Source organism: Myripristis murdjan, chromosome 8, assembly GCF_902150065.1.
Source record: "Myripristis murdjan chromosome 8, fMyrMur1.1, whole genome shotgun sequence".
Taxonomy (NCBI): domain Eukaryota; kingdom Metazoa; phylum Chordata; class Actinopteri; order Holocentriformes; family Holocentridae; genus Myripristis; species Myripristis murdjan.
In genome coordinates, this window is record NC_043987.1 from 16,358,116 (window position 1) to 16,378,821 (window position 20,706).

The 20,706-nt window shown below is 41.0% G+C and overlaps 4 protein-coding genes across 7 annotated transcripts in view; 3 read left to right on the forward strand and 1 right to left on the reverse strand.

Annotated features, from left to right (window-relative positions):
* Window positions 1-3,409, reverse strand: part of tom1l2a (target of myb1 like 2 membrane trafficking protein a) — a 28,807-nt gene extending 25,398 nt beyond the window's left edge. For all 4 annotated transcript variants that reach the window (XM_030057512.1, XM_030057511.1, XM_030057510.1 and 1 more), the window contains exon 1: window positions 3,328-3,409. In XM_030057512.1, the coding sequence (XP_029913372.1) occupies window positions 3,328-3,379 (52 nt within the window). In that variant the 5' untranslated portion in view covers window positions 3,380-3,409. The remainder of the gene's footprint in view (window positions 1-3,327) is intronic.
* A 979-nt stretch (window positions 3,410-4,388) lies between these two features.
* drc3 (dynein regulatory complex subunit 3) lies at window positions 4,389-8,172 on the forward strand. Its single transcript, XM_030057207.1, has 12 exons — window positions 4,389-4,533; window positions 4,611-4,727; window positions 4,814-4,980; window positions 5,144-5,290; window positions 5,526-5,645; window positions 5,762-5,874; window positions 5,987-6,161; window positions 6,514-6,645; window positions 6,745-6,815; window positions 7,276-7,399; window positions 7,644-7,775; window positions 7,918-8,172. Exons 1-12 carry the CDS (start codon window positions 4,389-4,391, stop codon window positions 8,023-8,025), a joined length of 1,551 nt encoding a protein of 516 aa, XP_029913067.1. The 3' UTR covers window positions 8,026-8,172.
* A 242-nt stretch (window positions 8,173-8,414) lies between these two features.
* On the forward strand, window positions 8,415-12,884 carry gid4 (GID complex subunit 4 homolog). The gene is made up of 6 exons (XM_030058470.1): window positions 8,415-8,804; window positions 9,331-9,390; window positions 10,191-10,298; window positions 10,402-10,503; window positions 10,589-10,719; window positions 10,896-12,884. Exons 1-6 carry the CDS (start codon window positions 8,574-8,576, stop codon window positions 10,957-10,959), a joined length of 696 nt encoding a protein of 231 aa, XP_029914330.1. The 5' UTR covers window positions 8,415-8,573; the 3' UTR covers window positions 10,960-12,884.
* A 2,859-nt stretch (window positions 12,885-15,743) lies between these two features.
* noxo1a (NADPH oxidase organizer 1a) lies at window positions 15,744-20,202 on the forward strand. Its single transcript, XM_030058469.1, has 8 exons — window positions 15,744-15,894; window positions 16,026-16,106; window positions 16,216-16,288; window positions 16,386-16,566; window positions 17,344-17,543; window positions 17,709-17,837; window positions 18,050-18,167; window positions 18,862-20,202. The coding sequence occupies exons 1-8, from the start codon at window positions 15,829-15,831 to the stop codon at window positions 19,631-19,633; spliced, it is 1,620 nt and encodes a 539-aa protein (XP_029914329.1). The 5' UTR covers window positions 15,744-15,828; the 3' UTR covers window positions 19,634-20,202.
* The last annotated feature ends 504 nt before the right edge of the window (window positions 20,203-20,706 follow it).

A 20,706-nucleotide genomic window follows, 5' to 3' on the forward strand; every position in this document is an offset into this window, starting at 1 on the left:
CAAGAAAAAATAAATAAAATAATAATAATAATTCCAAAATGTTCCCAGTACCAACCATTCCCCCAGTCTAGCAAGCAGAATGTGTTGTTCTATTGAAACAGAGTAGACAGAGGCACTGTCACAGATGACACACAAACCAACCACTAACACCAGGGAACCGCGTCTTACCCGAGTCAGCCTATAAGCCCCGAGTCAGGACTAAACAGGGATGAGGATCATGATCAGGTCCAAGTTAGAACAGGGTCACGATTTCCCGAGACCTGGATCTGACTGAGCGAATCCCTGTTATGTTTACCTTTACAGTATGAGGCGCTATTCAGTAAAATGATTATTGGGCAAAGATTTATTATTATGTTATCATAATACGTTCAAATCTTGTCAATTTTACTTTTTGGTGAAAAACAGTAAATACAGTTTTGAAGTTTTTTCTTGATATTTAAAGCAGATAATAGAGAGGGAATTATAACATGTTTAACTTCTTAACACTTACATGAGTAAAACTACAAATGTCAAGATTTTTTTTTAAACTGAAGCAGATATTTTAGTAAAAATAGAATGTTTATTTCATACTCATCTGAATAGAGCTTTTTTTATGCTGATAACCACTATTGACAACAATAACAAAGTTTTTAAAAAGTTTAGAATTTTGGACAACACTGACTTTGGGATGGTTAAAATTATTTTTCGGGACTGCCCTGCCAACACCATGGTGAGCATACTTGCTTTCCAGGTAACATTGCCAGGATTAGTATCGGCAGATCAGGCATAAAGAAATACTGGCAATCAGTACCGGCCAAGAAAAATGCAGTTGGTACATCCATAATAAATACTACTGATACTAAAAATCATCAATTTAAAAATACTGATATTGATTTGGTACCTAAGTGTTGATTCTTGCAACATCCATGAATGCACAGAGAAGAAACAAGTAGCCTGAATGTCCTCATAGCAACTGATAACACAGCCACACACATAAGCCACATTCCTGCACACGTCATTCATCACCTACAGTCCCCTCTCAGTCACTTAGGAAATGAAAAAGGTCTATTAAGTTTTTTGTAATGCATGCCTCATCATCTGTGTCTTACCTCTGACTCTCTTTCATTTCGTCAGAGGTAACATGACACCCCGTCCTGCTGCTTTGGTGTAAGGTACCACCTCTCCAGCCAAACAGACAGCTGGCTTTACAACTTACACAGTACAGCAACCCAACCAGAAGGATCAGACCGGGGATGAGACAATCCTTCCATAAAGCAGTGAAATCCAAGAAGTGCTGCATGCAGGCCATGACCGAACAGGACCTCTGTGACATAAGTCAATGGAAGCTTTGCTGGCAATTGGCGTCTGGGGGCCATCTTAGATGACTTGGCACAGAGCAGCTGACCAGTGGGTGGCAAGGAGAGCACACCCAGGCCAGGCCAGCACTAACGGGCCCTCTGACTCCTGAAGACAAACGCTTCCTTCCTCCAAAAGCCATCTGTTTCTATCCAGCTGCACGCAGAAGCACGATGATCTACTGCTATCTCTAGAAAGTGGAAAAAAGGAGCACAAGAAACTAATGTTTGCACTGTCACAACAGAAAACATGCAATCATTGAGGCCTTTTGTAATGAGTACTATGTGTATGTATTCAACCATTCAATATTTTCCCCTTGGAGATACACGTTAATAAGCAACTAATCAATGCATAGATTGCGCCAATGGCCTTGTCCAGTCAATCCTATCCATCCCAGTGCACAACAATCTCAGCTACAACTTTGGAAACTCATTATTAAAACATCAATTAATTGTACTCAGCATCATGTACAAAAGCACATAGTTTAGTTGAAACTGATGAATTTGGCCTAGCTTACCTGTACAATAGCTGTATTAATATTATTCTAAAGCAGCTGAGATGTACTCACTGGAAAGCCAACCAGCCACATTCTAGTTTTACCAGAGTCATGGCTAGTTTTAGCAAGCCTAATCACACCTGCAGGGATCCCACACTCACAGGTATGAATTGAACACCTGCCAACTGAGAGAATCAACTGCTGATAAATGAACTAAAACTAAATCTGCTAGTCACTTTGACTGGAAATTTAGGATGCACTGGCAAGTGTAGGTTAGTTTTCTGGCCTGCTCATCATCCACATCACTAGCAAAGGAACAGGCAGACACAAACGCTGAGAGTAATCTAATATACTGAAGCACACACACACACACACACAAATCTTATCAACCATCATGTTAAACACAGGTCAGTGTGATAAATGACTGTTGACAAACATGCAGCATTTTAGTGAAGTGCTGTGGGCCATAAAACAGGAAATGTTTAAGACTTCCAGCATCTTTGCTGCCTAAATATAATTTAAACAACTTCATATGCTTACAAGGATTTCAAACCGTTTACCGTGAAGTAGCTGGCACAAAAGTCAAAGCAGGAAACCATCCAAAACAACCAAAGAAGGTTATCTCTTGATAAACAGGAACAGAACAGGGGGGTGTTGTAAAAGAGAGGGGTGGGGTGGGATCGGACAGGTGACATCCAGGAAATCCACAATGGACCCTTCATCATCATCATCATCATCATCATCATCATCATCATCACATCCACTGAGTTTTACTATAAGTCAGTTATCACTTCAAAGATAGGCTGGGGCACATTTTACATCGTGATTAGACACGTTTAAACACTATCACACATAACACAAAACTCTAGCCTTTAGTTTCAGCATGACGACTCTCCTTATGATAGAAGTGAAGCCTCGCTGTGAAGAGCAAAGCCTTGGTGAGAGCAGATTTGAGTCGGATGTTGCTCTGAGAGGTTTTCGTAAACAACCGAGCTCTAGCCACACCAAGGGGATGTGGTAAGCCACAAGTGTATATGACCCTCGACAGAACAGATGCACCAAGGACCCGAGTCCAGACTTCAGAGGGAAGAGCAGCCAGCTTGACCAAGTGGTCTCTTGTAGTGTAACGTTGCTCTGCTTGAGTGAAAAAAAAAAAAAAGAGTCCACGAAGGCCATCACTGGACTTACCGGGCCATTCCCTTAGCTTTCATTTCCTTGAAAACTGTCCATTGTAAGATAACAGATAAATGGAAATGATGATTTAGAGTAAAGCTGAGGTCATCTGTAAATGCAGCAGGCATGTTAGCTGGCTAACATTAGCTGGAAGCCCATACCATCTAGCTGACGTTTGCTGCGAAGATGCTGGCTAGCTCGCTATTTCCACTGGTGCGACGTTTGACGCCGCATCTCCTTGCTGACACCAAATGATGGTCCTCGTCCAAACTCTGCTTTGTTGACGTGACACATTACTTTGAATATTTTCAAGACTAACTTACCTATACACTGGCCCACGGGAGTGCTGTACGGATTGCCTAGTAAGAACTCCATCTTGACAACAAACAATCCGCTCGGGAATGATAGAGGCTGAAGCCCTGACGAGTTACTATCAGGACCCGCCCCCCGAGAAAGCTGATTGGACGAGAAATCCGCAAGTTCAATATGTATGGCTAAAAATTTATGTCAGTTATATTTGACAACTGTGCAAGGTTTGTTCAATAAGTCCAGTTGCAAGTTTGATAAACATTTTTAAAATCTTCCAAATTGAATTGTATTGTACAACATGACTGCGTACAAATACACAGAAATCCACAAACAGCAGCACAATTAGGACCCAAGGTTTCAATACTTTGAAATTATATTATATACACATAATAGCCCAAAGAATGGATATAGATGTAGCCAACATAACACTATTTTATTACGCTAAGTCAAAAAGATTACCTGTGGATCATTAAACCACTGTGTACACAGCAGTCTGTCCCCATTCTATGTAAATCCCACCACCCCCTTTAGGCTATATATTCCACAGATTAACACGGATTTAAAAAATCAAATATATTTTGTAATTTAAAAGAAAACGAGAGTGTCTTTTACACGCCACGAAACTGTCTCTGACTCCTCAAAGCAGCTGTTCTCCTACTGTTCAAAACTGTTTGTAAATTGAATCAGTTGAACGCAGCTCAGCGTCCACCTGTTGCTAGGCGACACCATACATACTCCGGTTCGAGAAAGCGGAGGTAACGTCTTTCACTTTAAATACGTAGAAATTGTTTCAGTTTTATATGTTTATCGCTAAGTGCTAAAACTGATATTGTTTCATTTCCCAGAGAAATTCTTGGCACTGAAAAGAGAACAGTAGGTTGCAGTTTCTGTGTTGATGCAAAGTATGTGTGGCCAGTTATTGTAAGCTAATGTTAATCTCATGAATTTGTTTAACATTAGCCTGTAATCTAACCTACCAACTGGCCAGTAAAACATACTCTGTCCCTTACTAGAGTTCTCCTCTCACTAAAAGCAGAGTGTTAAGTGTAGACCCAAGCCTTTAACCAACAGCAAGATGATCAGGCATTATGGTGAGGGTGAGCCTCATGTGATGGACGAGGGGATGCTACAGAAAGCATTAGAAGGGCAAACTGGGTATGTCAGCAAGCAAGTGGACATCCAATTCAGTGAGGTCCTGCAGCTACAGCTAGCATACAAAGGTAAGAAAAACGCATCAACTTGATAAGTCATGAATTTATATGTTGGCCTTGGGTCTGTGAAAAATTTGATTCTGCAGGTATCCGGAACATTGAATACTTATGGCAGTTCACATCCCTGACCAAGCTTGAGCTGAACAACAACATCATAAAGAAGATCAAGGGGCTTGACCGTCTCACTAATCTGACGTGGCTTAGTAAGAGGAATCTCTGATTTTTGCTTACAGTTTGTCCCATAAATAGCTAAAGCGAAGACAGATATGTTCTCGATGTGTCTTTTCAGATCTGTCGTTCAACAACATAGAGAAGATCGAGGGTCTAGAGACTCTGGTGAAGCTTGAACTCCTGAATCTGTCCAACAATCGAATCTCTGTCCTTGAGAACATGGACGCACTTGAGAATCTCAATGTCTTCTCCATTGCAGACAACCTCCTGGGCGAGTTAGAAAATGTACACAAACTCCCCCTGGGTAGATCTGTCACATTTTGAAAGCTTTATTTGATATAATATGAAACGTATTTGTATTCCACCTATTCTTTACCATTTGTGGATTGCAGATTTTTCAGAGTATGAAGATGGGGCTTGTGCATAACATTATCTCACATTTTCAAAGGTAATCTATCTGAGAAAGTTCACGCAACTGCATACCCTCAACCTATATGGAAATCCCATCAGCGAAGATGAGAATTACAAACTTTTCATCACTGCCTACTTTCCAGACTTGATGTACCTGGACTACAGGTCACTTGATGAGGAGACAGTAAGTAGTAAAATTGGTGTGTTTTGAGCCAAACCCAACTGTCAATCTACTGTGATCTTTAAAAGAAGCACTGCCAAATTGTACAGTCTTATAAATCCAAGCAATGATACAACGCACACTTATCAAAATGATTAGTTGTCATCCTCTCCATTTCATCATGTTTTGACTGTACAATAAGTAATGTACACACATGCTTTGCTGCACTGACATTGCATATCATACTTTGTGTCTGCAGAAAAATCAGGCACTTACCAAATACTTTTATGACATTGAAAAAATAAGACGTCATGAGTTGCAGTTGCAACAGGCTGTGGAAGCAAACAAACGCCAGGAGGCTGAGCTACAGTTACACAGGGTAATGTGAATGGCACATTTAGTTCTGTATTTATTGCCCATTGAACTTTTAAAGTTAAAGTGTGTTTTTGGTGCATACATACTCAAACTCACCTTTTCAGTTCTTCTCTGCTTCAGGATGCCTTTGTGGAGTTCCTGAATGGCTCCTATCTGTTTGATAGCATGTTCAAAGGTAATCCAGAGGCCGAGAAACTGCACTGCCTGACTGGAGTGGCTGATCTGCTTCAAACATATCCTCTACCTATTTATCTATGTATCCATCCATCTATCTGTCTGTCTGCCACACTAATGAGATGCTGAGATTCGGACCCTATTCCTTGAGTTCCTTGACCCTGTGCTTACATTTGAGAGCCAGATGGTGGAGCTATGTGCACAAGTGTTTGAAATAGGCTTGGCTGAGCACAAGCTGAGAGAGGCAGAGGTGCAGCTCTTCCTGAGTGGTCACACAGAAGCTGTGGCAGACAACCAACAGAGGGCAGCACAGATGGTGGCAAATTTTGAGGAGCATCATGGAGAGGTGAGCTGGCAGGATCATAGGCCATGCTAGTTCCATGACCTGGGCTCAAAATGTGGTTCTGTTATCCCCATCAAGTAATGATTGATTGGAATGATAGTCCTGAATCAAACCAGTGCTAAATTAACCCTGCAACCAACTTATTTTTACAGGGTCCCTAGTGTTGGACAGTATTAAAGGTACATTACAAATAGCTGAAGGCTTCAAATTTGAGAGTAGGGGCATAGAGTACAATTCAGAGTTTCACTACCTTGTTGAAATGAATGATTCACATTGCATACATAAAACACACAAAGACAACATATAATACAGTAGTGATCAGTACAATGTTATCTCTCTGTTCACATGCTTCTAGACAATAGCGGGCTTGCAGCAGATGTCAGACACTAACCAATTGGAGGTCAAGCTCAGCCACTGCAGAGATGAGATCAACCAACTCAGTGACAGCCTCATGAAGCTCGAGATCCAGCTGGTTAACCAGTTGGAGGTGTGTGTGTGTGTGTGTGTGTGTGTGTGTGTTGAGCGCTTTGGGAGTCCCAAGAAAATTGTAAATTGTAATCACTGTGATACTGCACTTTCATTTCAGGACATGATGAAAGACTTTGAGTTGAAAATCTCAGATATGGTCACTAACTTCATTGAAACTGTTCAAGGAATATATCCTTTTTAATGTGCATCATCTTCAGAGCTTTGAATTATTGCCCATTGCAATGGCTATTCCATTTCTAACTCATAAGCATGACTTTTTATGTTCTAAAATGATATGCAAAAAATTATGTATATCTGTCTGGATATCATGAAAAAGTAAGTAAGATTATGGCAATTATTGCAAACCACACAAACTGCTATTTTTTTCCTGTGCTATCTAACTTGGAAATTAATTTTCAAGTGTCCTAATACTTTTGTTCATATAGTGTATTGCATAGGCCACATGTACATAGGCCTATTTCAAACTTTAGTTTGAAATTTTTTCAGTTGTTTTTTCAGATTTTCAGTCCAATGTCAGGTGTTCACCATAGACCACAATACTACATATGAAAGTTTGTAATGGCACACATTGGGTTTGTGTGCAAAATTAGTGATGCTCTGATAAAGAGTTTCTTTGACCCAGCCTTACATTTGCCCAGTGTCGGGATCTGGAGAATTTCCACCATGAGAAGCTGAAAGAGATTGCTGTTGCAACTCTAGAGAAGGTGGCTAAGAGCGAGGTGGAGGAGGACATTCCAGACAATGTGAGAATGGTCAGTTTTTATGCTAGAAATTGACTTTTTGCACCCAGGATTTGGTGTTTTCCATAGCTTTGTCAGTGAAGTGTTCCTCTTTACACAGTGTGTATAACAAGGCTTCAGTTTCATGATGTATGCCTGATGGGTCATGCCTTTTACCTCCTCATTGTTGTGACAATGTGATCAAACCACAATGTGAATCAACAGTATTACCACTGAATTATTTCAAGCTCTCACCAATACATTTTTTTCCTTATAGTTTTTTTTGGACAAAGACCAAGTGATGAATGCACTGGGCGCCTCACACGATACCCACCTGGTGAAGATCAATGACAGAGAGAACCTGCTAGGGACACGTGTCAATGCCTGGAAGGTGGCTCTCCTTAAAGAGGTTGGGAACTTAAAATATATTATAACAAACCTGCAAAGTTATCTTTTTTTTTTTTTTTTTTTTTTAAACTGTATGCCAGATATCTAATCTGTGTCTAATAGGTTTGTTATTATTTGCTCTTTTTCTTTGTCGGTCAATACAGTATCAAGATAAGGAAATGAAGCGGAACCGCATGCGCATCTCAGAGATCCACAGCCTTGCAGACTGTTTCAGGAAGCAGCTGGAGAGGTTGCAGTTGCATGGCCAGTGAGATACAGGGAAAATTCTCTGAATATTAAATTGATGCATACACACAAAACAAAATGGGTACATATTCACAACCTGTAAGGAGAACTGCATAACAATTAACCATATATCAGTAATCTGAAATTTTGCCTATTTTCATCACATATTAGAACATCCTCCTGTTTTCTGCTGCCTGCACAATAAAGATCCTTTTTTGATAATCAGTAATCCAGGTTGTGCGGTGTGAGTCTTCCTAGGGCTAAATATTTTCCCCCGTCTATCCATGCACCTAAATGAGAGTTCTCTGCTGTGAAGGGGCTGAGGAGCTCTGAATACAAGTCCCAGAATGCCTTTCTCCAAACTATCCAATAAGTTTCTTGCTCCAGCGTGACATAATTTTCCAGCCAATGAAATCGAGGGAAGCTGGATCCACAAATGCGACGTTGCAGTGTTTTTTTTCTACAGCCAGTCCATGGATATGCGCTAAACCGTGCAAAGTGCCGGACCTGGAGGCTGCTCTGCAGGCGTCAGTAGCCCTTCTCTTTAGTAGTGGTTTGCTCAGGCACAAGGTTCATGACGGTAGCTGTCGGTGACACTCAAGCCTTGGCGCTGATCATGCCTGTCCGAGCAGAGTGCTGCAGTGGCACCGCTTCGGCCTGCTCATCCCCGGCCTCGCTTATCCCTCCTGCCCCGATCAACACCCACCAGCCGGGGGTGGCCACCTCTCTGCTCTACAGCGGCTCGCAGTTTCGCGGCTACCAGAAGAGCAAAGGAAACTCCTACGACGTTGAGGTCGTTTTGCAGGTACATTCTTTAGTGATGTGCGCTTATCCTGTAGGGTTTTGTTTTATTTACTGTAAGCAAAGTCAATATGGACCTATTCCCAGCTGCCTGTTAGCTGACGTTAGCTCGTTTTGCTATTTATGGCTGTCATACAACACTGACACGCTGACCTAATTTTGAGGCGAGCCAAATGAATGGGTTTGATTACAGTAGTGCGGCAATTTGAACGTGGGGCACATTTATCAACACTAATGTTCACTTTACGGCGAGGGATGCCCAGCCAATCGGCAATTTGTGCAATTAGATAAATTATTGGCAGCGCAGTGGCCTAACCATTGGTTTGGCAGCTGTGTCTGCAGACATACTAATACAACCTGCAGAGGATCTAACACCTGCATGCACATTTACTGTAGCCTCTTTGCACCATGCCTCTCATTCTACCACCATCTGCCTGGCTTTTTTGCCTCAAAGAAAAGTAGGAGAATGATTTTTGCAGTTATGTTTTCTGGCCACTCATGCCCTACAAATGTATGTTTGTCTTTGTCAGCATGTGACTGTGGAGGACTCCTACTTGTGTGGGTACCTGAAGATCAAAGGGCTGACAGAGGTAAGCTTATCAAACTGGGACAGACTGGTTCAAGACTGATCAAAACCGGGTGTTGTGTGAATGTGACAAAGATTGATGCTTGACTTGTGTAAGGCCACTAGATCTGGTCAGAAAAAAACCCATGAGGCCAAATGAGTCAACTCTGTACCCAGTACCTTATGTAACGCATTTAAAAGGGCAAAGGCCACTGCATTCTTGGAGTGGCCTAGCCTAAATTCTGGCTGTGGCAGGCTTGAGTCACCCTAGTAACTCTCATGTTGTGTGTCTGTGGAAAGAAACTGAGTCACATTTGACCTGACAGGATGTTTGAGAAAATTCAGCAAAGAGAATTCCTTTTATTCCTGTTGATGTCTTTGTTCCACTGCATGTGTTGATGTACCTTGAGGCCTGTATGGTCAGCATTCATGGGATAATCTACATCCCTCCTTCTGTGTGATTTGCAGTATCATTTATCATTTACAGTTTATCAAACTATGTATGTATACATTTGCAATAGTCAGACATTCAAAACATGGGAACGAAGTGACTCAGTTTTTCACAAATGTGATTAGAATCTTTTCCACTGCTAGAAAATTCAAACACCACCTACACTATATGTAGATTATGGGTAATGGGTAATTGGTTGTATGCTGTTTGTTTTAAAATCCAATATGTATATATTACATGCATAGTGATGTATTTACAGACCAATAATATAAATATCTGTAAGGGTGCACTTGGAAGCAAGATGCACCTCCTAGTTAGTCACTGTTTCTGCTCATTTTTGTAATTTACTCTCTCATTTTTGTTCCCCTTCACAGGAATATCCCACTCTCACCACATTCTTTGCAGGTGAAATTATTAGTAGAAAGAGACCTTTTTTAACTAGGAAGTGGGACGCAGATGAGGATGTGGACAGAAAACACTGGGTATGTGCTGTGCAGCTCCAATCTGTTGTTGTAGGCCTACTTCATCTTGTTGTCATCTCCATGCTGCCTGGTGTCTTACCTGCACTGTGTGGACTCTCACCAGGGCAAGTTTCAGGCGTTTTACAAGTACACCAAAAGCTTCAACTCGGATGACTTTGACTATGAGGCGCTGAGCAACAGTGATTATGTCTTTATGAGGTGGAAGGTAAGTGTGTTAATCTGCTGTGACTCCTCATCGCTCTCCTATGTTAACTCGAAACATTAACCTCCACTCTCAAATGTGCTCTAAGGAGCAGTTTCTGGTTCCAGACCACACTATCAAAGACATCAGCGGAGCTTCCTTTGCCGGCTTCTACTACATCTGTTTCCAGAAGTCTACCGCCACCATTGAGGGCTACTACTATCACAGGAGCTCCGAATGGTAACTACTTCTACTGTTTGTGGTTTTCAACTATACTGAGTATAGATGTTGTGTAAGGTACTGAAGTATGTCTGTGTGTTGTCTTATTTCACTAAAGCATTTTCAATCTCATTTGTCACCTTGACACATGGATCATTGTGCTGATGTAACTCATTCTCTCTCACTCACCTCTGTAGGTACCAGTCTCTAAACCTTAACCACGTTCGAGAACACAGTGTGCCCATTTATGAATTTCGGTGACAAACGCATGCAGGAGTAATGTGACGGAGGAGGGGACAGCTGGTTGGCACTGCCCTACAGACAAATGGGATGGGAGAGATGGACAGTGCTTTGTCGCCAAGAGCGGAGTTCACCTTTTTCCTTGCTGAGGGGAAATAAATGTGGACAGACACCCGTCGGGCAGACTCGAGGAAATATGGCACAGAGAGAGGGGAAATGAAAGGAAGGCACAGATCAGTGACGGTTGAACAATTCTTCAGTTGTCCAGTAACTGGGGTCTGCCAGGAATGGATCTTGAAATTTTTATTTGTCCTTTTTGCTACCTGTCTCAGATTGACTTTATTTTTACGCTTCCTGTTTTCTTTGACATCTTGTAGAATCTGCCTCCTTGTCATTGGAACTCAAAATATTTTCCTCTTTTCGCTAAATGGAGATGCCAAATTCTTTGCCTTTCAGTTGAGAGTCGCTTAGGTCTAAGAGTATAATTGGTATTCAAGGTAAAATGAGAGTTTTCTGTTGAATGAATGAAGCTTAATTTGGATTTGTCTAATATTTTACATGTTTTTTCAGGATGAGTTGGGTGGCCCATAGCGATTAGGGGGGGCTCACCAAAAGGTTGCGACGGAGGCAGTGATTAGCAGTGACCGGCTTTTTATGCAAGGTCTCTAAGACATAGTATGTTGATCAGGGATGGTATCACAGAGCAATCGACGTTTGATAACTGCTTTGAAAACCCATGGTTGAATGTGACAGAGCTGCAAGTGGCTGAAAGCAAGAACTACCTAAACTACCAATTCTGCATTCTTTCACAACTCAAAGTGCTTGGCACCTCCATACTGACTTCCTTTGGAGTGTTTCACCTCCGAATAATTCATTAATAACATAACCAACACCATTTGTTTGCAAGTTGCTGCTTTACACAAAATCCTCTACATTCTGGTGTCTCAAAAGGACTGCAAACAGCTTAACACTTGACATTTTTTTCTATGCAAGCAGAAGGTCACTGCTAGCTAGCATTGCCAGCACCACCTGACTTATCATTTTCACATAACGTTAACTGTTACAGTGTTAAGGAGGCTAATATTGAGTTTGTGAACCTGCATAAACAGGAAAAATAAAATAGTAAAGTGCAGCAACCAGCATTTGAAGCTCTCCAGTATGTGACAATTGAAACTCAAAGTGAGTTTGGCAATTTCAGTCACAAGAGGTTTTTGGAAACACTAAACCAGAATGTTATGGATGTCAGTATGTACACCATGGAGTTTTGTTTCTAAAGTAATGACTGGAAAGGACATTGACTGAAAGCAACATAGAAAAGTGTATGCTTTAGGATAAACCTGCTGCCTTAAATGTTTGTACAAAGCACCCTTTTAAGACAAGCGATTGAGTTGGTGACATTTTATTTTTAGTTACGTTGGTAATATTAGCACATGTGAAAGCATCTTGGGTTTTTTGAGAGAGGTAGCGCAAGAAGGAAGACGGCACACTACATCAGCCCCTATTCTTCAGCTTCATCTGGAGGGGGGTGATTATAAAAGCCGCGTCTGCTTGGTAGTGCATGCACTTAGCCTGCCTCAGTGGTCAGTCTTTGTTGCTCATGCCGGTTATAAATAAAAGACTTTCAAGTGGCTTGCAGAGCCTACAGCATGGCAAGTAGATTTGAAGGGGATGTGAAAATAATGTTGGCACTATCGTTTTTATTTTTTAAACCCATGAATGGTATCTGGATTGAAGATACTGCAATCCAAATGACTTCAAAATTTGCATTATTAATCATGCAACAAAAAGAAAAATTGTGCAATACAAGATGTTAGGTGAGAGTGTCATTAAAAAAAATGACTGAAAACATCTGATTCATAAATGTCAGTTTAAAGTAGATACTGTATCATAAATCTGCTATGAGTGTGTTCAGTAAAGAGGAATAAAGAGTGAAATATTGTTTCATACATATGCTTTTATTCTTGACAGCTGTTCCTAAGTGGCGTATAAGCACCACATCAGGAGGGTTGTGTTGATGGACCCTTCCAATGGTTTTTACAGGTTGCATGTGCAGGTGGGACACAGGCATCAGCCGGCACTAGGTGGCAGTAGTGAGCTGTGGACGAGATAACCTTGTGGTTGCAAAAAGACATCCACTGCTTTTGTTTACCTCCTACCACACATTGCCATTTCAGAGCCAGTCAGGACCAACCAGTCTCAACCTCATGAAATACCAAGAGTCTACAAACATTTTACAACAGCATTTCTGATTGACTGCAAATGATAACCACGGTTTGTTGCAAACGTATGAAGAAAAGCAAGAAGTTGTGCTGGTATGTAAATCTGATAACTAACCAGTGGCTTATAAACAGTATTTGTGCATGTGCTTGAGGTTTCAAATCCTGACTTAATTTAGGTGTGTGTATGTATATTATGGATCACAACTGGGACCCAAAGCACTCACCCTTGTACACATACACACACAATACTCTGCCTTTATGCCTTTGAACACAATGTCTTCCCCATTTTTTGCTTTCCTGCACAGTGAAATTATTATTATTATATATTATCAAAACAACAGTGCTTTTCCCCAAATTACTTTCACAGCAGATGAAACTGGAGTGAAAACACAGAGGAAAACAAAACACCAAAAAAAAAAAAAAAAAAAAAAAAAAAGTTATTCAAGCGAAATCCCAGAGAAAGGGATTTGTGTAATGGAAACTGCTTCACAATACATTTGTCGTGTTTGGTGTATACTTTGGCTACCAGCCTGCTCAGTCAGAAGAGGACATATTTTCCTACACAGTGAATAAAAGCTACACCAGAGGAGACATGAATCATGTGGAAATGCATCTTGCAGGTGAGAACTTCTTCATCTTTGGTCTCCATTTTCTGAAAGTGCACTGCCTGCTTTCTTGCTGCCCTCTATTGCACATGCAGCAGTGTTTATGAGGCAATATACTAAATATCTGCACCAAATTTTGAGTATGACTTAAATACATTGGACCTACATGAGTGATTGTGCATTTCACCCTTTGAAAGTTTTACACATACACTAATGACTGACTGCAAATACCAATATGATTTTTTTTATGCACCTGGTAGTAATGAGTGCCATGATGTGGGGAAAGAAAGTTAAGAGCACAATGCACAGTGATGTTCTTATACAGGAAAATGATAAAGCAGCAAAATATAAGGGATGGCCTATGCAAGATCACTGACCAGCCTCCCTTAATGTGTTTTTTGTTGGATTTTTTTTCTAATAAAACTGGTACTGTGCATTGCACTGAGAATAAAATGAGTTAAATATAAATGCAATGATTGTGTGGGGGTGTGCGTGGGGGGGCATGAGCTAAAAACATAAGTATAAAATTTAAGAAGTGATTTCAAATATTAATTAATATTAAGTTAAAAAAAAAAGTAAAAAATCTGCATCACTGCACAGTCAAGGATCACGTATAATAATAATAATGTTGATAAATCATGTCTTTATGTCTTTAAACTTAAAAGACATGGTAAGTGTCCAGAAAGATACAGCAAATAATATTACAACAAATAGACACATGCCATAATAAAAAGCAAACTTACCAAAATGAAATGCAAAAATGAAGATGAAATTTTTTTATTTAAAATTTTAGTCCATAAGTTAATGGAGGGTGTGTACAGTCATTCCACTGAGGTGAAGATGGTTTATGTGATGTTACAGATGAACCTGTTGTTGCCTTGGTTTGGTAAGACTGGTGGAGATGATGGTCAGTTTTAACCAAGCACGACATCACTTCTATCTGGGTGAAAGTTTTGAATGAGAGAAGTAACACCAACTCTAAGAAAATTACTGATGCCACCATTCTGAAAAACACTGCTGTATTTTAAAGGATAAGATGTCCTTACGGTTGACAAATTTTTAATACTTAAGCTATTTTAATGTTCAAGCAATGTTTTTTTTTTCCCTCAGTGGATACATAGCCTTGTGGAGGTCAACTATTCATATTAGGAATATACAGTATTTGTATAAATAACCGTTTTTAAAGGAATAAATTAATTTTTCAGTGTATTTCAGCAAAATTAATCACTATTGAGAGGGGCATGTCCATACATACTGACTGAACTAAGACAATAGGCATGGCTTATTTGAAGTCAGTTTTATTAGTGGATTTTAAATAAATAAATAAATAAATATCATTATTTATTTAATCAAAAGAGAGATTTTGGCTCTCCAAACCCTTATTATCATCATCATTATTTTAAATGAACATATGACTGAAATAAACTTTCAGATTCACATATTTAATCAGATTTACATGTATAAAATGGAAAGTGGAAGGTAAAATAAATAAATAAATAAATATCATGCATCCCAGTTGTACATAAAGTCATCAGAAGCCACCCTCGCTGTTTCACACAACTCTGCCGTATTAAAGAGCACCTGCAGCTGCTCTGCTCTGAAAACCATTCAGCTCTGCCACCCTGACAACCACATCATCTGTCAAAGAGGGAAAAAAGTTTAACTTTCCGATGGAAAACTGGAGCAGAGCCACCATCCTCATAACTTAATCTCGCCAACAATATCACCCCGTCTTGACAAAAGCGCAAATCATGTAGAATGGCCTACCTGCTTATGGATTTGGTTACACAGGAAAATATCAGCTGGCCGTGCTGCAGACCTGCAGTCGGGTTGTACAGGTTTGCAGCAAACCTGGACTTCCCTGAGACGTGTCGACACGCTTTCCATTGGCATCTAGGTGACTCAGACAGCCACACCTGCACGTCTGGAGGAAATATAAACTCACCTGCTGAGCATCTTCACTCCAGTCAACACCAGCCCAAGTCTGAGTGACTGCTCGCCCGACAGGAAGGCTACTCAAAACTACTTTCTGCGTTTTATTTCTCTCTTCCGTCAAATTAAATGTCATGGAGCCTCAGCGGTACCCCGTCAGCATCCGACTCATTGGAGTGATGCACAAGGAGAAGAGCAAAGTAAGCGCAGATTTAAAAATTACAGTTTAATTTATTATTTGTTGTTCGGACGGTGATTGTTATGCAAAACAGTTTTTTCATCTTTTCAGCTTTTCCATCCATGGTCTAATCTTAATTTTCCTCGTTCTTAGATGTACATGACCTCCGTGCTGTGGTCGGACCAGAACGACATTGTGGTTTACCGAAGCTTTCAAGATTTTAAGAAAATGCATGTAAGTAAACCAGCTGCCAAAATAACTATCGATTGTTAATAACATAGGCTAGAGGGTTTTTTTTTTTTTCTCTGCGCACTCATAGGCTATATAAATCTCTCCTACACAGAAACAAATGAAGAAAGCATTCCCACCTGCTAATCCCCTGAAAAAATCTGACAGGATCATCCCCAAATTTCGAGGTAGGTGTGCGTGATTTCCATCGACAGTTTTTGCAGTCCAGCTTGCGATGGCGCCTGTTGCCAACATCTTCTCTTGTTCCCACATGCTCCTCCACAGACCAGAAGATGCGGCGCGGTAAGAAGAAGGGTCCCAGTAAATCGCTTGTCCGCCTCAAATTTTTGGAAAAGTATTGCAATGATCTTCTGAGCTGCGACCCGCGGGTCATACAGACTCCCAGCCTCATCCAGTTCTTCCATCCGAAAGACCAGGACCTGCAGCCGGAGTTCGCCAAGAACAGGTAGCCTTGACTGGTCTATGGCGCATATAGCCTCTGATGGAGTACAGGTTTATGCAAATACACTTTAAGGGGGGAACTGACTAAAACACACTTATATCATCACTCAATATTACCACGTGCGTAATTCACAGTTAAGAGTGATCCTATTAGTCTGAAAAATAATTTAATGGATTAGATACAGTGAAAGATTTGATTTAAGCCAGAACCTTTTTTAACTCCACTGATGTCATCATCCTCCACTGGAAGATGATGAAAACCATGTAGAATTAACCATTAAATAACATGCCTGTTTCACTTTTCTGTCAATAAAGTGTAAAAGGTCATCATCAAAACTGACCCTTGGCAGTTTAGTACACTTTAAAACAGTGGTGTATTGCCTTTACTGCCTTTACTATCAGCCTTTGTGATAGTGTGTACGCTTTAATCGTTCTTATGTCTTATGCAGAACATGTTTTATTGCCATTATTAGTTTTTTTTATTGTGTTTATTGATGTGGGACGATTGTTGGCAAGGCAGATATGACTTATGACTTTACTCTAGTTATCATTTTTCTAAAACCATTAGACCACTGAAGTTTTTCTAAAACAATATGATTTTAATCCACTATATTTTCAATGCACCTCAGCTGTTCTAAAAAAATATCACTTTAAAGCACGTGCTTATGTGGCTTACTGCATTCATCTTTACTTGCATTACACACATGAGGCTCTGTGGGGTTGTTTTGGGGGGTGGATTTTAATATTTATCCCTAACTTTACCCATGGCTCTCATCCTCAGTATCATGGTGATGCCTTCAGATGACATCATGGGAGGTGAAGGAGGACAGGAGAGCAGAGTTGGTGGTGGCAACGTGACCCAGCCGTTTGTGACTCAGACGTACCGATGTGTGGCCCCTTATGAGACCAAGGACACCAAGAATAAACCCTTCAAAGTGGCAGTGGATGAAAAATTAGACGTACTCATCAAAGACAAAGCAGGTGAGAGGGAACAAAGATACAAATATCTGTTTGGTTAGGAAAAAATAAGCTTCAGTCAGTGCCTACTCTGGTGTCCACTCAGTGGCTGAAATAGGCATCATGAGCCCCAAACACTGAGCCTGTTTGATAACCTAGTTTCTCCTCTTTGTGTTTGTATTTATTCAGGGTGGTGGCTCGTGGAGAATGAGGACAAGCGGTTGGCCTGGTTCCCTGCCCCCTTCCTGGAGAAAGTACATGATGATGATGATGATGATGATGGGGTTGAAGATGACATAGATGGGCCTGGTGGAAGAGGTAAGAGCCTATGGATACACCTTTTTGTTGTACCTTTTCTTGGGACATAACACTTTCAATCTTACCTTTCTCAATTAAAGCTGTATCAATTATAAGCACATTTGATTTGCTCAAATCTCACAGCACCCGCAGTGTATGAGGCAGAGGGTGAATGCTTGTCAGGATGTTACACACAACATCACAGTGTAAATTGTCTGCTCTATCACATCCAGGTATGCTGTATACTGCAGCCAAGAGCTACAAGGCCACCAAAGATGACGAGCTGACTGTGGAAATTGGTTCAGTGGTGGAAGTCCTGCAGAAGTCTGAGAATGGCTGGTGGCTCATTAGGTAAGGCTTTTAAACATCATGGACCTTGACTTAAATTCCCAACATTGTTCTCGCTCCATTGAAAATCTTTTATCTAAGCTTTGATGACCTTTGATAAAGCAGGCCCACTTTACTTATATACAGACACTAGCTGAATCTTCCATCATGGGAAATAACATTCATAAACATAATCTGTACTGAGGAGGTGCCAAAGCAAGATTAATGCATCCATTAGTGATTGACATATTTGTCAGGCATCCATGACTGTCAAAAACACATATATAATCAGATGATCAAAACACAATGATAAAAGAAAGGCAGCTTGAATAGGCAGCACAATGGGCATCTGCGTACTGTACAAAGTTACGCAACACCCAAGGTGACATCTAGGTCATGAGCTCAAAAGATCCTCACCTGTTGTACCACTGTCACCCTCAAGAATGCCTCCAGAAAAATGCTGCTTTTGGCTTTATGCTCCATTGAACCAACTTCTGGAAGCACTGAAGCGTGTAAAAAAGAGCCAATATCTTGATGTAACTGGAAAAGTGGACTTATGGATTCATTTGAAAGCTTCAGATTTCGATTCTATTACTGGATCATGTGTTATAATCAGGAAAAGATGGAGACAGTTAGCACTGATGATGGCTAGTGATGATTATAACCACTCTAAACTTGATTTTCAAGCTGATTTTCCTGCTCTCCCTGTCTCATGCAGGTACAGTGGTAAAGCAGGCTATATCCCTTCCATGTTCCTGAAGCCCTACAACAACCCTCATGTTCGCATGGCAGCCCTTCAGCTGGACCTACGCAGCTCTACCCTAAACCTATCCCAGCTCCAGGTCCCCTCTTCAGGCCTGGCACGCCAGTCCCATCAGCTCAGCTACTCGCAAGGCAACCTCCTGCAGCTGCCTGGCAACCGCCCCTCCTCACCCACTCCTGTCCAGCCTCCCAACAAGTACAAGTCTCGCTCTCTGAACACCCTGTCTGAGCCCCACCAGGTCCAGCCTGTGGTGAGCCCCATCAGCTCTGCTGCAGACACTGGCACTGCCAATCCCACAGCAAACCATGCTCCTGCACCCACTATCATGGTGGAGATGCATGAAGAAGAGGAACGTGGGAGGAGCAGAACAGTGGAAAGTGAGGGAAGCTTTGGAAGTGAGAGCAGCGAGTTCAGCTTCAGCGATGACCTCAGTTCCTCCTCAGCAAGCTCCTCCCTCAATCTGAGCAGTGGCCCTGTGGATAAACAGCTGCACCTCAGCCGTACCCCTCCACCCATGATGGCCAACCGCCTCAGCCCTGCCAGCGATATGGATGCTAAAATAGCTACCAGCACCTCCGACCCCAACCTGTACAGGGGTCCCACAACACCCAAGGTGCCACCTAGGCCACGGGCCCAGGAGATCCTCACCCGCTGTACCACTATCACACGCAAGAATGCCTCCAGACCTGGGACGCCATCTGCACAAACTGAGATTCTGAGCCGCTGAAGTTTGCCATGAAAATACTCTGTTGATGTTGACATTTTGTTACCAGGAACAAGTGAACTGCAGCTAGCCTCCTTTGGCCTACAGATGGACGCCGGCAGCTTGAAATAGATGGTCAAACAGTTGGTAGATGGTTCACTTAAACGCTGCGGGCAAAGGACTGTTTAGGGTGTAATTATGCCCAGAGAAGAGTTGTTGTTTTGGTTGTACATGCAACCAAACATTAGACCAGATACTTTGGCATGACTGTGGAAAATTGTCAAGTTGCCCATTTGCTTTAATCTTTGAAGAAAGTTTGTATTTAAGTATAAGTATTTTTCAGTGGCTTTATGTTTGTCACATTTGTCTGGCTCTGTGCAAAACAGAAACTTACAAGTTATATGGATAAATAAGACAATCGACGAAGATAAGCTCAGTAGGCCTATATGTGATCTATCCCCTGCCAGTCTGTCTTGAATGCCCATCACTTTTCCAAACAGGAAAACTAGTGTTGTGCCTTATATGCATCTTTTACTGTGACAAAACACACATCTGTTCTAAATCTGTTGATTTCCTATAACAAACCATATAATAAATAACTTGAATAAAAATCTGCATTAAAATGTTATTAACATTAGGTTACAATAAAGAATTTGACAGTGTACATTTTGAGTGTATTCAACACGCTACTGAAAAGCTAAACAGAAAAAAAATCAAAACCTTTATTAATAACAAAAAAATACAGATCCGTTTTAGGTCAGTGTTTCAAAATATTGATGAGAAGTCCTCAAAATAAGCATATACCTAAGCTCAGTTGTTACATTCTTCATTAAAAAAAATTATTTCAAAGTGAAAAATTTCTTCAATCTGATGCATCAGTGTAAACTAAGTAAGCTGTACAGTGTCAATAAGTTCAATGGGGACATGGTAGCACAAATAAATTACACTTCTGAACAATAAACTGAATGATCAATCTGTATATATTCTATGCGGTTTCTTCCTACTTTCCAAGTGTGGTTCCAGCATGCTAACCCAAACCAAAATAAGAGCAAATGTATCACTCACATAAACAAACACACACCCACACAGAACCAGAC

Coding starts and splice junctions, on each gene's coding strand:
- drc3 (XM_030057207.1), top strand. CDS start 4,389: ATGATCAGGCATTATGGTGAGGGTGAGCCTCATGTGATGGACGAGGGG. Junction 4,534..4,610: donor GCTACAGCTAGCATACAAAG/GTAAGAAAAACG, acceptor TTGATTCTGCAG/GTATCCGGAACATTGAATAC. Junction 5,291..5,525: donor GGTCACTTGATGAGGAGACA/GTAAGTAGTAAA, acceptor TTGTGTCTGCAG/AAAAATCAGGCACTTACCAA.
- gid4 (XM_030058470.1), top strand. CDS start 8,574: ATGACGGTAGCTGTCGGTGACACTCAAGCCTTGGCGCTGATCATGCCT. Junction 10,299..10,401: donor ATGTGGACAGAAAACACTGG/GTATGTGCTGTG, acceptor GACTCTCACCAG/GGCAAGTTTCAGGCGTTTTA. Junction 10,504..10,588: donor ATGTCTTTATGAGGTGGAAG/GTAAGTGTGTTA, acceptor ATGTGCTCTAAG/GAGCAGTTTCTGGTTCCAGA.
- noxo1a (XM_030058469.1), top strand. CDS start 15,829: ATGGAGCCTCAGCGGTACCCCGTCAGCATCCGACTCATTGGAGTGATG. Junction 16,107..16,215: donor AAGATTTTAAGAAAATGCAT/GTAAGTAAACCA, acceptor TCTCCTACACAG/AAACAAATGAAGAAAGCATT. Junction 16,289..16,385: donor GATCATCCCCAAATTTCGAG/GTAGGTGTGCGT, acceptor GCTCCTCCACAG/ACCAGAAGATGCGGCGCGGT.